The 13,150-nt window shown below is 47.8% G+C and overlaps 1 protein-coding gene across 1 annotated transcript in view; it reads right to left on the reverse strand.

The window, feature by feature from the left end:
• The window catches only part of grin2ab (glutamate receptor, ionotropic, N-methyl D-aspartate 2A, b), a 93,498-nt gene extending 89,851 nt beyond the window's left edge, over positions 1 to 3,647 (reverse strand). Inside the window, exons 1-2 of the mRNA XM_035637956.2 lie at positions 3,507 to 3,647; positions 2,428 to 2,637 (exon numbers count right to left, since the gene is read on the reverse strand). Of these exons, the coding sequence (XP_035493849.2) occupies positions 2,428 to 2,637; positions 3,507 to 3,524 (228 nt within the window). The 5' untranslated portion in view covers positions 3,525 to 3,647. The remainder of the gene's footprint in view (positions 1 to 2,427; positions 2,638 to 3,506) is intronic.
• Between the last annotated feature and the right edge of the window lie 9,503 nt (positions 3,648 to 13,150).

Here is a 13,150-nt window from a genome sequence, read left to right on the forward strand (position 1 = left end):
TATACGTCCTCTCTCGCAGCTCACGTGAGCAGCGTGCGACCTGTGCAAAGACGAGCCACGACTGCGAGGGCATCATGGGCCTGCCGATCTCCTGACGGGGGAACAAGGAAAGGAATTCTGCTTTTGGTCATTGAGAGTCGAAATGTGGCGGATGTTCTGAGCATCTGACCATGGAAGTACGGGCACGGCAGCAGGTCTAATTGACTTCACAGAAAGCACTCGCGCAGCAGATGACGGCTAAAGGCCACGCCAGAGGCTCTGTGACTGCACGTGGTTTGGCTTTAAAGCTCCAGGCAGAACCACATCACAGATCCCCCCCCCCCCCCCCAAAGATGCAGTTTGTCAACTGGATGTTGCGCTCCGTGCAGATAAAAGGCATTATTTGCCGTAGCTCCTATCGCGGGATATGTCAATACCTCCTTCAGGACAGAAAGAGCCACAATGCAGGGCAGGAAGGTGCACATTCCTCCCACAGGGTCTTTGGCTTCTCCCTCTTTTAAGCATCTTTGTAATTATTCCTCATAAGCTCTGGGTTGAAATCGTGTGTGCTTACTCCTACCTAAAATCCTCCATTTGTTCATGAAAAAGGAGCGAGAGAGGAAAAAAAGAAAAGGAGAGGATGTGAGGAATCTTATTCTAGCGTGTGTGACTGAAATAACTTAAACCGAACAACACATCTAGTTCTAGGGAGGGAGAAAAAAATACCCGAAAAGATTATGGCGAATAATCACATGTTATGATCAGAGACACAATTTCATGAGAAAGCTATTTTGTGGATGAAACCTTTTTATTTGAGTCCAGGATAATAATTGCAATACTTTCGGATCGCCTCCGTGAAACAGACAGTTCAGCTGTGGTAAAAAATATGAAAATAGATTTGATGGACCTTTCGTGAAAATATGGAGACTTTTGTGCGACTGCTCTCTGAAACTTTTCCCCACTTGCAGGCATAGATTTTGGGCCAAACGTTTGGGCTTCTACCCTCGCAGAATACAAGACATCTGTTAGATCTCTGCCGCCATGTAAAGCTATACACCACAAGACCTTATCGTTGGTGCGAATATCACCCAGTTCCACGCAGGTGCCGTCAAAGCAAATCCCACCAGGGCCATGTTGTTAAAAGGCAGCACGTCATGATGAGAACCGCTCATTCCCCTGTTGGGGATTGAAGAGCTTCACCTGCAGGGAAACGGAAGCACAAGTCTCCATTTCCGACGGCGAAGCTGCTTCGGGACGGCGACCTCTGAACTCTGTGCCGCATTATAACCTGCATGGCCAACGACCGACACGGTTCGGCGAGCAGCTCGGCGTGATGCGTCCCGACGCATCATTTCCCACACCGTGTCACGCCGGAGCGAAATAATGGGACGGGGGAATATTGTACGCATCGCATCACGGAGAATTTTTACACTTTCGTGCTTTTTTTCCTGTTTTTAGTTCCGTCTCGGTTGTTTTGTGTTTAATCGCAGGCCGACTGTGTGGCTGATGAAAATGTATGGCGCAACAGAAACAGGGAAAGCGATAACAGGCAAGAAAACAAGGGGAGTTTGAAAGTATACAAGGCCTGCTATTAAGGTGTTATGAACATGGCGCCCAGAATTCATTGCAGCTCGGCACAGGATATTTATATTAATGAAGATAGCAACAGCTCCAGACAGTCGCCCTCCCCACTCTATCGCGTTCATATGCCCTACAGAGTTGATCCCCTTTTGTGTCATCCCACTATTCAAGGAAAATAGGTCCAGGGCTGAGCACATCATCAGTCTCTCTCTCTCTCCCAAACACCACAATGAGTCTGGTGGTAGGCTTTGAGGCATGAATGATCATTTGGCTGAAAGAGCACACAATATTCAGCCTTTCAAAAACCAGGGCATCGCTTTGCAAAACTGTCAAAATTAGTCTGATGGTAGACTTACGGTATTAGCGAGTTATATATTGTGTCATGTCACACACTGCTGTAGCCTGCAACTCCGATAAGTCAGACTGTTATAGAGCTGCCCTGCATGTAACATCTGTGTGCGTGTGTGTGTGTGTGTGTGTGTGTGTGTGTGTGTGTGTGTGGTGCGATGGCTTCTGCGTTCCTGAGAGGGAGGAGAAGACACTGCCGTGTGTCAGACTTGGCACCGCAAGGCACGCGGGAGGGAAAAAAAGGCAGACCAAAAAAAAGGGTTTCTACAACGTGACTGCGTTCAAAGGCCTGAAAAACCCGTAATTTGGAGATATGAATTCATTACGGGGCCTCTCGTCAGCAGCAGCCGAGGGGAGAATGTGATGCAACAGCGCCGCCCAGCGACGCGCGGAGCCCCCGTGTCTGACGGCGTGTCCTCCTCCTCCCCATCCTCATCCTCATCCTCCTCCTCCTCCCCATCCTCATCCTCCCCCTCCCCATCCTCCGCCTGATCTCCCGTCACCAGTGGCGGCGCTTACCTTCGGTGTCACAAAGCGCGGCTGCGGCGGGTTTGCGGTCGCGGGGGTTTTGCGCCTCCGTCTGCGGAGTCCGTGCGCCGGCGAATGCTGCGCTGTGCTGCCGCGGCGCGAGCGCCCGTGCGCGCAGCCACCGTGACCCGTCCGCTCACTGGCATTTCGGTTCCTTCTCACTGCGTCAACGAAACCGGAGCAAAAGTGTTCAAACTTGATCTGCAACACAAGGACGGACACACACACGCGCGCGCACACAAACACACACACACACACACACAAACACACGCACGCCCGTTATCGCTTGTCGCGCCGCAGCTCGCGAAGGCGCAGACTTGTTGAATTCGACTCTTGTCCAATAACAGGACGCGCGTCTTCCTTGCGTTCCCCGTGACTCATTAGCATTTATGTATGTATGTGTGTGTGTGTGTGTGTGTGTGTGTGTGTGTTTTGCGTGCGTGCGTGCGTGCGTGCGTGTGTGTGTGTGTGTGTGTGTGTGCGCGCGCGCGCGCGAATGTGTCTTTTCGGGGATGCTGAGACGCGGGCTTATTGGATGGGAAGCATGCGTGACGAAGACACAAGTTAAAAAATCGTAGAATAGTGTAGGTAGGATATTCTGTGTGTGTGTGTGTGTGTGTGTGTGTGTGTGTGTGCGTGCGTGCGAGGGGGCGAGAGAGAGAGAGAGAGAGAGAGAGCGCGTTAAAAACAGCCTGTGGCTCCTGGTGAATATTCCCCTCACGCTCCTCTCTCCGGTACCGGACTCGCGGTATGTAGGGCATGCAGCAGGTTGTGTGTCGAGGACTCGGCCGAAACGAACGCAGGAGCGGAGAGAGAGGGGAACACAAACCCCGGGCGCCCCGCGCCACACAGTGCTCCACTTCCAGAGGAGAGGAGGAGAGTGAGGAGAGTGTGTGAGTGTGTGTGTGTGTGTGTGTGTGTGTGCGGCAGCTATTGAGCCGCAGCTCCCCCCGACAGACTGCTGCTCGATCTCCGCGTCAGCCAAAGAGGAGAGAGTTCAACTGACTAAATAATCGAATAAACACATTAATTGACATGCCGACTAGTAGAAAATTTGCTAATTAACTCACCCCATTCCCGTGACACATCTCTCCAGGCGGCCAGGTGGAGATGACATTGCAGCCTGTTACTCCATTCGGGTGCCCTCGGCAGCAGCGGGAGTCACATACGACTCTCCCCCCCGTCAGATTAATCCATCAATAGCTCCTCCATCCAGTCCCCCCTCACCCCCCTCAGCCACCCCCCCAAAAAGCACACACCACCACACGGATAAATCCACCTGTCTGCCTCAGAAGACCTCCTCCATCCTCCACCACCACCACCACCTCTCTCTCTCTCTCCCCCGGTGGGTAGGTAGTATTCCTCCGGGTTAAAAGCTGTCAAAACACCGTCCTACTGAACGGTGGAGACGGAGGGGGGGGGGGAGAAGAGGTGCCAGGGGGGGGGAGAAGAAGAAGGAAAAACCTCGCTGACGTGCGGGGTACTCAGTTAAATTCTAGAATCCAGAACCACCGTTGGTTTTTTGGGATCTCCAGCGGCAGCCCCGCGCGTTCCGCAGTGAGGGCTCGTGGACAGGTCCGCGCGCCTCCTCCTCCTCCTCCTCTCCAGCCCTCCTCCTCCTCCTCCTCGCGCCGCTCGCGGATTCTTAGAGACCGAAGGGGGGATTCCGTCACAAATAGCACCAGGACACACACATATTAAACACACACTCACACACTCTCACACACACACTCTCTCTCTCTCTCACCGTTCCTTCCCTGACGCGCTCCTCGATCGGGCGAGCAACGCGCTCACCCCCAAGAACATAAATGACCCGAAACAATTCGGAACAAGTTTAAGCGGCTCGAGTTGTTGTCGTTGCCCCCCGCGCCGAGAGATGATGCTCCGGCAGCCCACCGAGCGCCCCGGCGGAGAGAAATAAGGAGACGTTCTCCGGCAGCCTCTTTACCCCGCAACCCGCCCGCCCACGCTCCGCTGGCTGAAGGTACTTACACATCGGCCTGGTTAATTAAACATATGGGCACCGGGGCCTGGACGGGAGAAAGATGATGAGGTGGTGAGGGGGGAGGTGAGGAGGAGGGGAGGGGAGGTGAGGAGGAGGGGAGGGGGGGGCAGACTTGAGTGACTTCATCTTCCCATCAAAAAATATCAAAAGATGACGAGAGTAAAAAGGGCGCGCGCGCGCCGCGCTATGGACATTTCGCCATTCGCCCTTCAACAGAAATAGCGACTCGCCAACTTTCTAGAGCTCGTTTAAGCTGATCTGTCTCTTCTTCTTCGCCTGCGCCTGTCGGGGGTTTGTCTGTCTCTGTCTGTCTCTGCCTCGCGTGTCTCCTCCACACGCAACTTCGAAGAAGACGCAAGCGAGGTATGGCGCACACACCATCATCCGTCGTTGATGATGGCATCACCTGGTGCCAAACGCAACTGCGTGCGCGCGTATTGCGCAAGTGTCTCTTTCTCTTTGTGTGTGTGTGTGTGAGAGAGAGAGAGAGAGAGAGAGTGCGTGTGAGTGTGTGTGCCAATTGTCTCGGCATCAAACAAGTCACCGCGTCGCGCCTCCGCTCACCAGAGCAGCCACATGCGCACAGAGATAAAACATTTCCAATATCCGCCGAACTGCTGTTAAACCAATCTACCGGTCCCCGTGTAGAGAGAACCTCACTTCTGCAAAATTAAAATACCCAGTCGCTGCAAGATTGCTGCGCCGAGACGCTTGTCTTTTTTTTTTGTTTTGTTTTTTTGCTGATGATGATGTTTTGTCATATTCTCTCGTCTGCGCCAGAGTTTGTTAAAATCTACAGATAAGAGGAAATGGAGGCAACCGCTGGTGAATTACACAGCCTCAATTAAACATAATTAGCAGATCAAAACTGCAGCGCAGGGAGTCCTCTGGGAGCCTGACAAAACTCCCCCTTCCTTCTCCCTCCATCCCTCTCCCCACATCTCTCCCTCCGAGTGTTGCCTTGGAGTCCCACAGCAGACAGATGGTGTTGAAACTGCATGGGTCATGTTAGCAGGGCCGGGGCTCTACTAGGACTGGCTGTCACGAGCAGAGTTATACACTTTGAGGCATTGTCAACAGATCAGATGGCTTATTATTAAAGAACGCTTCAGTACCCTCATCATCATCTTCTTCCTCCTCCTCCTCCTCCTCCTCCTCCAGCCCTAGAATACAAAAAAATCTTCACCTGTTGAGGTCCTCCATCCTCCTCCATCAGAGCCTGAGCCTTGGAGGCTTTGAATAAAAGAAACAGATGATTGCATAACGTGGACACAAAAGAGAGGGAGAAAGACCACTGGAAGAGTGGATGATGGTCCCTTTTTTCTTTTGAGAAAAACAGAAAAATCCTGGGGTTCCAAATGTAACAGCTCTGCCTTTCTTTCTTTCTTTCGTACCATCCACACCAACTCCTCCTGCTATGTACCCATTTGCAGGCATCCTGTTGGGACAAGCCCGACCCAGGGCAGCCTCTCGGCAAATGTGAAGAATGCTGTTCGGTGCCATGTGACAGTGGCTTTCAATTGTTGAGTCCCATTAGCCAAAAAAATAGCCCCAGTAGAGTATAGGGCTGAACTACTTCTTATTCTATATTTAAACATGAAGCTGTTGCCAAAGAAATTAAAATCATACATCTTTGCAGGGCCTCCTCAAATAAGCTCTTTTTTTTACGCATAATCTCATTCACGAGTATGCATGCCTGAAGACCTCCCTATAGTAATTTCAGGGACATGACCTTTTTTTTCAGGATTTTGCGTGCCACACAGACATTAGAGTCAATCTCTCTCTCTCTCTCTCTCTCATATAGTATGCGTTCACCGGGTGCACACCAGCACTTGTGCACTGTATGGTGAGTCAGCCCTGCCCTGTCTGTAGACAGTTGTCGCTGTTTAAGCAGTGAGGGGCGGAGTGTGTGTGTGTGTGTGTGTGTGTGTGTGTGTGTGTGTGTGTGTGTGTGTGTGTGTGTGTGTGTGTGTGTGTGTGTGTGTGTGTGTGTTTTATAATCGCTTGGCTCAGTCGACAAAGTCAAAGATCGGACTCCTCCAGCATCCCGATGGTCAGAGTTGATTCGTGAGAGGATCGACGAGTTTCGTCCTCAGGAGGAAGATTGAAGTCAGACACACGGATCAGATGGTTCGCAGTTCAGACACAGTTTATCACAGGACTGGATCGAGACCCTCTGCATGCTGCGAGGAGGTTTTCGATGATGAACAGAGCAACACGCGATTTTAAATACCAAACCATGAACACGCACACATTTAGACTATACCATACAAGGTTGAAACTAATCCATCACCCAGAAGATATTACTCACTCCAAACGCCCCGACGAGCCAACTGCGCTCACCTCTTCATTTCTGCCGTCTGATTTCATTTCACCGGGCTGTTGCTAATACCTCACTGAAGTGTGTGATTATGAAGTATTTGCGAAACAAGGGAGAGCCATTATCGCCGTGTAGTGTGCGTCAACGGCGCGCTAAAGATTTTTTATTATTACCCTGTATAATTATTGAAGACGGAAGCTCATTTCACTTATGTTGTTTGGCTAATGGCGAAAAGCCCTGTCCTCCAATATTCCTCGAATGAATCAGCGTAACAAAGGAAAAGAGAGTCCAATTAAAGAAACTCCCAAGCAGGGAAACCAGCAGGCGAGCTCACAAACACACTGATAGAGAAACAAATAAACACGTGGATAAATAGATAAATAAATTACATGCAGGGAAGAGAAAGCGATTACACAATGCCTCTGACAAAAAAAAAAAAAAAAAAAAATGATGTGGGCAATGTTTGTATCCATGGTAACTGACTTTTTCAGCGTGTCACCACTTTTGCTACGGCAGAGGCACAGCCTAGATACATATGGCTCGTGTTTTATACAAGTGTCCATTCATAAACAACTGGCCTCCGCGCCAAAATGCTGGGACGCCAGCCACTCATTCACAGACTGACGTACAGGGCCCCCACCTGATCCCCTGCTGCAGCCGCGGCTCACTGCTGATGCAACTAATATATGGGAAGATTTTTAAAGGCGCTCCCTGCTAATTAGCTGCACGGCCAACTGAAGCCCAGTCCTTAAAAGATCTGTAACTGTCAAGTTGGTTTAAAGGAAAAAAAAGACCTGAGGGCACACTTTAAAAGTGTTTTGACTATTAACAACAGCATGTTGTCCAGTTTTTAAAAATCCAATCCACTGGCATCTTCATCATCATCTTCACACACGAGGGGCTTATTTGACAGTCATCAAGACACTGACGCACGCACGCACGCACGCACGCACGCACGCACGCACGCACGCACGCACGCACGCACGCACGCACGCACGCACGCACGCACGCACGCACGCACGCACGCACGCACGCACGCACGCACGCACGCACGCACGCACACACACACACACACACACACACACACACACACACACACACACACACACACACACACACACACACACACACACACACACACACACACACACACACACACACACACACACACACACACACACACACACACACACACACACACACACACACACACACACACACACACACAAAGTATGATTCACTAGTGAATGTTTCTACGCAACTGGAAGTAAGCTGGTTGGTAAAGAAAGTAGGTGGGCTGCGTTCTGCCTAATTAGCGTGTGATGTGCTCAGGAGGAGAGGCGAGCCCACAAAACACATTTCTGTCTTTTATACAACGATCATGACTCTTCTTCTGTGCTGTTTTTCTTTTTTTTTTTACTCTCTCTCTTTCTCCGACCGCTGCCAACGCCACAGCAAAGACATGGCATTGTAGCTACAGTACACGGCTTTATATAGACTCAGGAAATGAATCACTCCCGTCAATAAATGGCAGCAAAGTATAAAGGAGAAAAGGAAAGAAGGAATGTTCAGGGCTCTATCTGGAACAGAACGGTGTGAAAGCTGACGTTTACTGAGTTATAGATATTACCTCTCTCTCTCTCTCCATAGTCTGTCTTTTTACCCTCCACCTCTCTCTCTCACTCCTTCTCTTGCACACTCCACCCTCTCTCGCCCACAGAGAGTGGGTGACCTGGAATGAGCTCTCCCACAGACGGCACTGCTTCCTACAGCCAGCCAGGGGCAGTATGTTGAGCAAGGACCTCACGCAAGCTTAGGGATGATCCTCTACACGTCTACCGTGGCGGCGGTATGATATCACGCCAATCAAATTAGTAGGCCCCTTTGAAAATCACTCATCTCAAAAATTGATGGGCGATTACTTCCTGTCACAGTGCTGATCACAGTGAAAAGTTCACGGGTACAGCAGCCGAAATCAATTAGTTCGGAGTGATGCATCGCTGCGTCTTTCTCACTTGGCTCCATCAGCGATTAATCCTTAGCTTGAAAAGGTCAGTCAATGATTCGATAACTAAATCGTAATTAATTGCAAGAGGGCGTTTATGAAGTTCTGAAGCCGTCGTGAAACTCGTCAGCCCTCAGTCCACAGCAAAGACCCAACTTTGGTTGACATAGATGAACTTAAATCGAAAAATCTCTCCATTAATTCAGAGCAAAATTAAGTTACGCAGCACAGGTAAAGGTTTGAATAATTCACATTTCAAATGCATTCAGGAACAATATACATCATAAAATCAAAGTGATAAGTATGACAAAAATTTTCATCTGTTCACACTCTTATAAGTGTTTTATGATTCAAGACATTTTTCATGTCCTTAATTTGACAGTTCTGTAAGAAGATTAATACCTCTGTCATTTCTGTTTGTTAAAGAGGCAACAGAAAACTTTCGTGTCCCTAGTGGTTCCGGGTGGTATGCTTTTGTGGCAGTTTCAACATCATAATGACAAGTTTAAGCCCAAAAGTTTTCTATTTCCTCTCTGAATATGAACCTGGGGCAAGGTGTCGATTAACTTAGCTTAGCACAAAGACTGGAATCATAGGGAAAGAGCTTTGCTTAGTTAGTTAGTCCATCAGTGACAACATCTACATCATGTTAGTTTAATCTGTACAAAAACTCAAGAGCAAAATTGACACGCATTACAGACTCCGATGGTTGCCTGGCAACATCACAGAGACAAAAAAGACTCAGGACACAATCCTCCATAAAACTGCAAAGTGTTGTTTTATACAACCAGTTATCTGCATATATTAGACCAAAAAGTATTATATTACACTTAAACCATTGAGCTTTAGAGTTGCTGGCCTTCTTATTGACTGTGCTGGGGTGAGACTGGCATCACTCTTCTCATCTAACTCTTGACATGAGCGCAAATGAGCGAGTTTCCCAAAATGTTGATGCTGTGCCTTTTACACTCGAGCACTAACCTGCGGGTTTCATGAAATCCTTACTCCAATTTGGGCATCCGAGCGTGCAGAAGTTGACTTTCACTGCGGTGATGTGGACGTCACACACAGGTCTGTCTGTGCTGCTGCAGTCTGGCATGATGGGGATAACGCATGTAGAGAAGCAGCGGGTACGACGACTCCTCAATATGACCGAGCTCAACCGCAGAAACCTGGAGCACACACACAAAAAAAAAAAAAATGCAGAGATGATGTCATTTGATCTGGGGAAGTGTACTTTTAGACTATGATGGTTAATTTACACCTTGGGCACCAGGGCACACTCTGGTACCCAATTTAACACCTCGGAAATTCACAGTGCCACAGGAAATCCCATACGTAGGTTCGGAGAGTAAAATTCTTGGGGTGCTCATAGTGTAGACTAGGTACTCAGGCACTGTGGCATGTTGGAAGCAGTGGCAACATCAAGCTAATTGGCCCAGTCCACGGAACAATTTACAATAGCTCGTCTTGAGGATGTAACTTTTTATGGCCTTTCTATTATCAGCGTAGCCAGAGGGTGCATTAAATATTGTACTGCCAATAACGAAATAAAGGCAGACTGTTAGACTGAACTGTTGTTCCTTCTCAGATACACAGAGATTGCTGAATAAGAGGACAGCGTGCATGAGCTCTACCATACAGGATTTTCTTCCATGTTTAAAAGTTTGTCTGAACTTATGAGCTGTCAAATGCGGAAAACTGAAACTGAGTGTTTTTTCTGTGTTGGCAAAAGTGTCGGTGGGGCTTGTTCGACCGTCAGTTCACTCAGAGAGATGCTAGATGGAATTGGGAGTGAACATGTGAACCTGCAAATATTTACTGCTGAACTCTTCCACTCCTGTGATGTATTTATAGGTCCCCCTCGAGCTCTTAAAAGCCAAAAGCACACTTGTGCCACTTATTTGCCATTAACAACTCGAAAACTGAAAAAAAGGGGGGGAAAAGCACATGTAATCATATAAATCAGGAGAGTAGTTTAGAAATTTATTGTTGTTGATTAAACATAGATTAGCTCAGCAAAGATTTATCCGGGGATAACACCTGCTTATGGGGATTAATCAAATAATCAGACAATAACACAAACTCCCCGCTTGGCCATCAGCCAACTGCTGATCGAGTCTGGTGGTGGGGAATGTTGTAGCTGGATGTTGGCATCAGAACATTGGTTTGATAAAGGGAAGATCACCGAATCTAACATTTCGGGGAAAACCAAATGTTTCCACAAAAACATCAAGCTTCATAACAGGTGTTATGTTCCAAGCTGCGTGTGATGTTGCACGTACGCACCAATGGTTGACATTGGTGCACTTCCATTGGTATAAATCGTATAACTATGTGGCACTCAGCTGAATACTTTGGATTTTGATCTATGATTTGCTGTGATTACAGTCCCCGTCCTAACTGCATCTCAGACCTCTCTCGACTCTTCTTTGAACCCCAACGCTTCAACACAATGAGCAGTCGTTTGCTCCTCTGGGGATAGGAAAAATAGTGAGCTTATTTGTTTGGATGACGGGAACCAGCATCTTAGAGGGCGGAATTGTCGAAAGAGTCTGTCTGAATGGACTTGGTCTAAGAGTAGAGGGTTGGATTGTGAAATCCTTTGAATCTGAAATTATGTGCTTATACCTTTCCTTTCTGGTCCATTCCCTTCAGCCCACTGGGGTATCAGTGCCACTCAATAATCTAATGAGCAAGTGAAATACAACTTCATCAAGCGATACAGTGAGGAATCAATAAGCAATTATTTTCCTGTCAACAATCAATTAAAACTGTTCAATGAATAGACAATAATTGGAGAGTTACACAATTACACAAAAGGAGATTGGGATGGGGTGCGATGAAAGAAATGAAAGAAATGATACATTTGATGTTTAAAATTTACATTTAAACAAAAACGATTTATAATTCCCTGATGTGACACGTGACATCACTCCCAAGATGTTACCGGAGCTCCCTTTGTTAAAACATCTTTCTGATATTGATAACAAAACTGACGTAATCTTTGATCAAGCGACTGTTGATGAAATATTACTCGTGATACATAGTCAATTAATCAAACGACAATCAAACTGACTCAAATGGGGCCCCCCCACAATGAATATACTGGTGTGTGCCTGATTGTGTACTTGTATGTTTCAGCCTAAGTGTCCCTGTTTGGTCATTTTGTTATCATGTGCAGGTATATTTTTCCTGTGAATGGGAAACTCCAGCTTTGTAAGGCCATTGACCATCTGCTGCAGCTCCTAAAGGACCACTGAAGGAGCGCTGGGTGGCCAAATGACTGACTGACTGACTCTCTCTCACACACACACACACACACACACACACACACACACACACACACACACACACACACACACACACACACACACACACACACACACACACACACACACACACACACACACACACACACACACACACACACACACACACACACACACACACACACACACACACACACACACACACACACACACACACACACACACCTGGGAACAGCACAAAGAGGCCGTTACAGACCATCACACTGTTAGTGCCATTATGGCTCCAAAATCTTTGACGATAATGTCAGTGTGGGGATTTCAGTGGTAGCAGTGGAAAATGAGAGCTAAAGATACTGTTTATGTTTGTGTTTTGTACATGTGGAGTACATACAACACTCACTTTTGTTGACATGGAGGCAGCACTGGTCCTCCGGAATTTTGAGGGTTTTTTTTAAATCCTAAAAGGTAAAAAGTCTTTCATTGCTATGAAGATCAACAATCTGAATAAGAGCCCTTTCATAAAAAATGTTTTAAAGGTCCCATATTTTACTGACATTTTTGGTGTTTTTTTGAATGTTTGATATTCATAAGAAGATATATTTACGTTTTTTTAAGTACCAAATATCATCTGCAGCTCTTCTAAGAACTGGTTGGAGTGATGCCAATCGGTTGCAGACCACAGGCAATGGATTGCAGAGTACTTCTGCTTGGTTGAACTCATCTGCAGATACAAATGTTGACGTCAGCTGGCGCCGAATTGAGCCAAAAAGATGAGCAAATTCAGACTAAAATGCTCCAGCTGGATTTGGTGTGGAGCCAAATACCAGAGCCTTGGGCCTGGATCATCTTGCAGTCCATCGGGGTCCATTGCAGGAGCGGTGGAGCCCAATGAACCCTACCAACCTTCAACTGACTGTCCTCGGCTGCTGCACCCGTACCGGCAAACCGGGATAGTGCCAATCTGTGTTCAGGCCAGCCGGGGAAGCATATGTGGCCACGGAATTCAAGACCATTGGGCAAAATCAGGCAGATGTGTGATGGGCCATCTGGGACAGCGAGAGTGGAATATGGCGAGTGGATTACCAGGAGAAGGAGCAGTAAACCTTTCTGTC

The sequence above is a fragment of the Scophthalmus maximus genome, chromosome 8 (assembly GCF_022379125.1).
Source record: "Scophthalmus maximus strain ysfricsl-2021 chromosome 8, ASM2237912v1, whole genome shotgun sequence".
NCBI lineage: Eukaryota > Metazoa > Chordata > Actinopteri > Pleuronectiformes > Scophthalmidae > Scophthalmus > Scophthalmus maximus.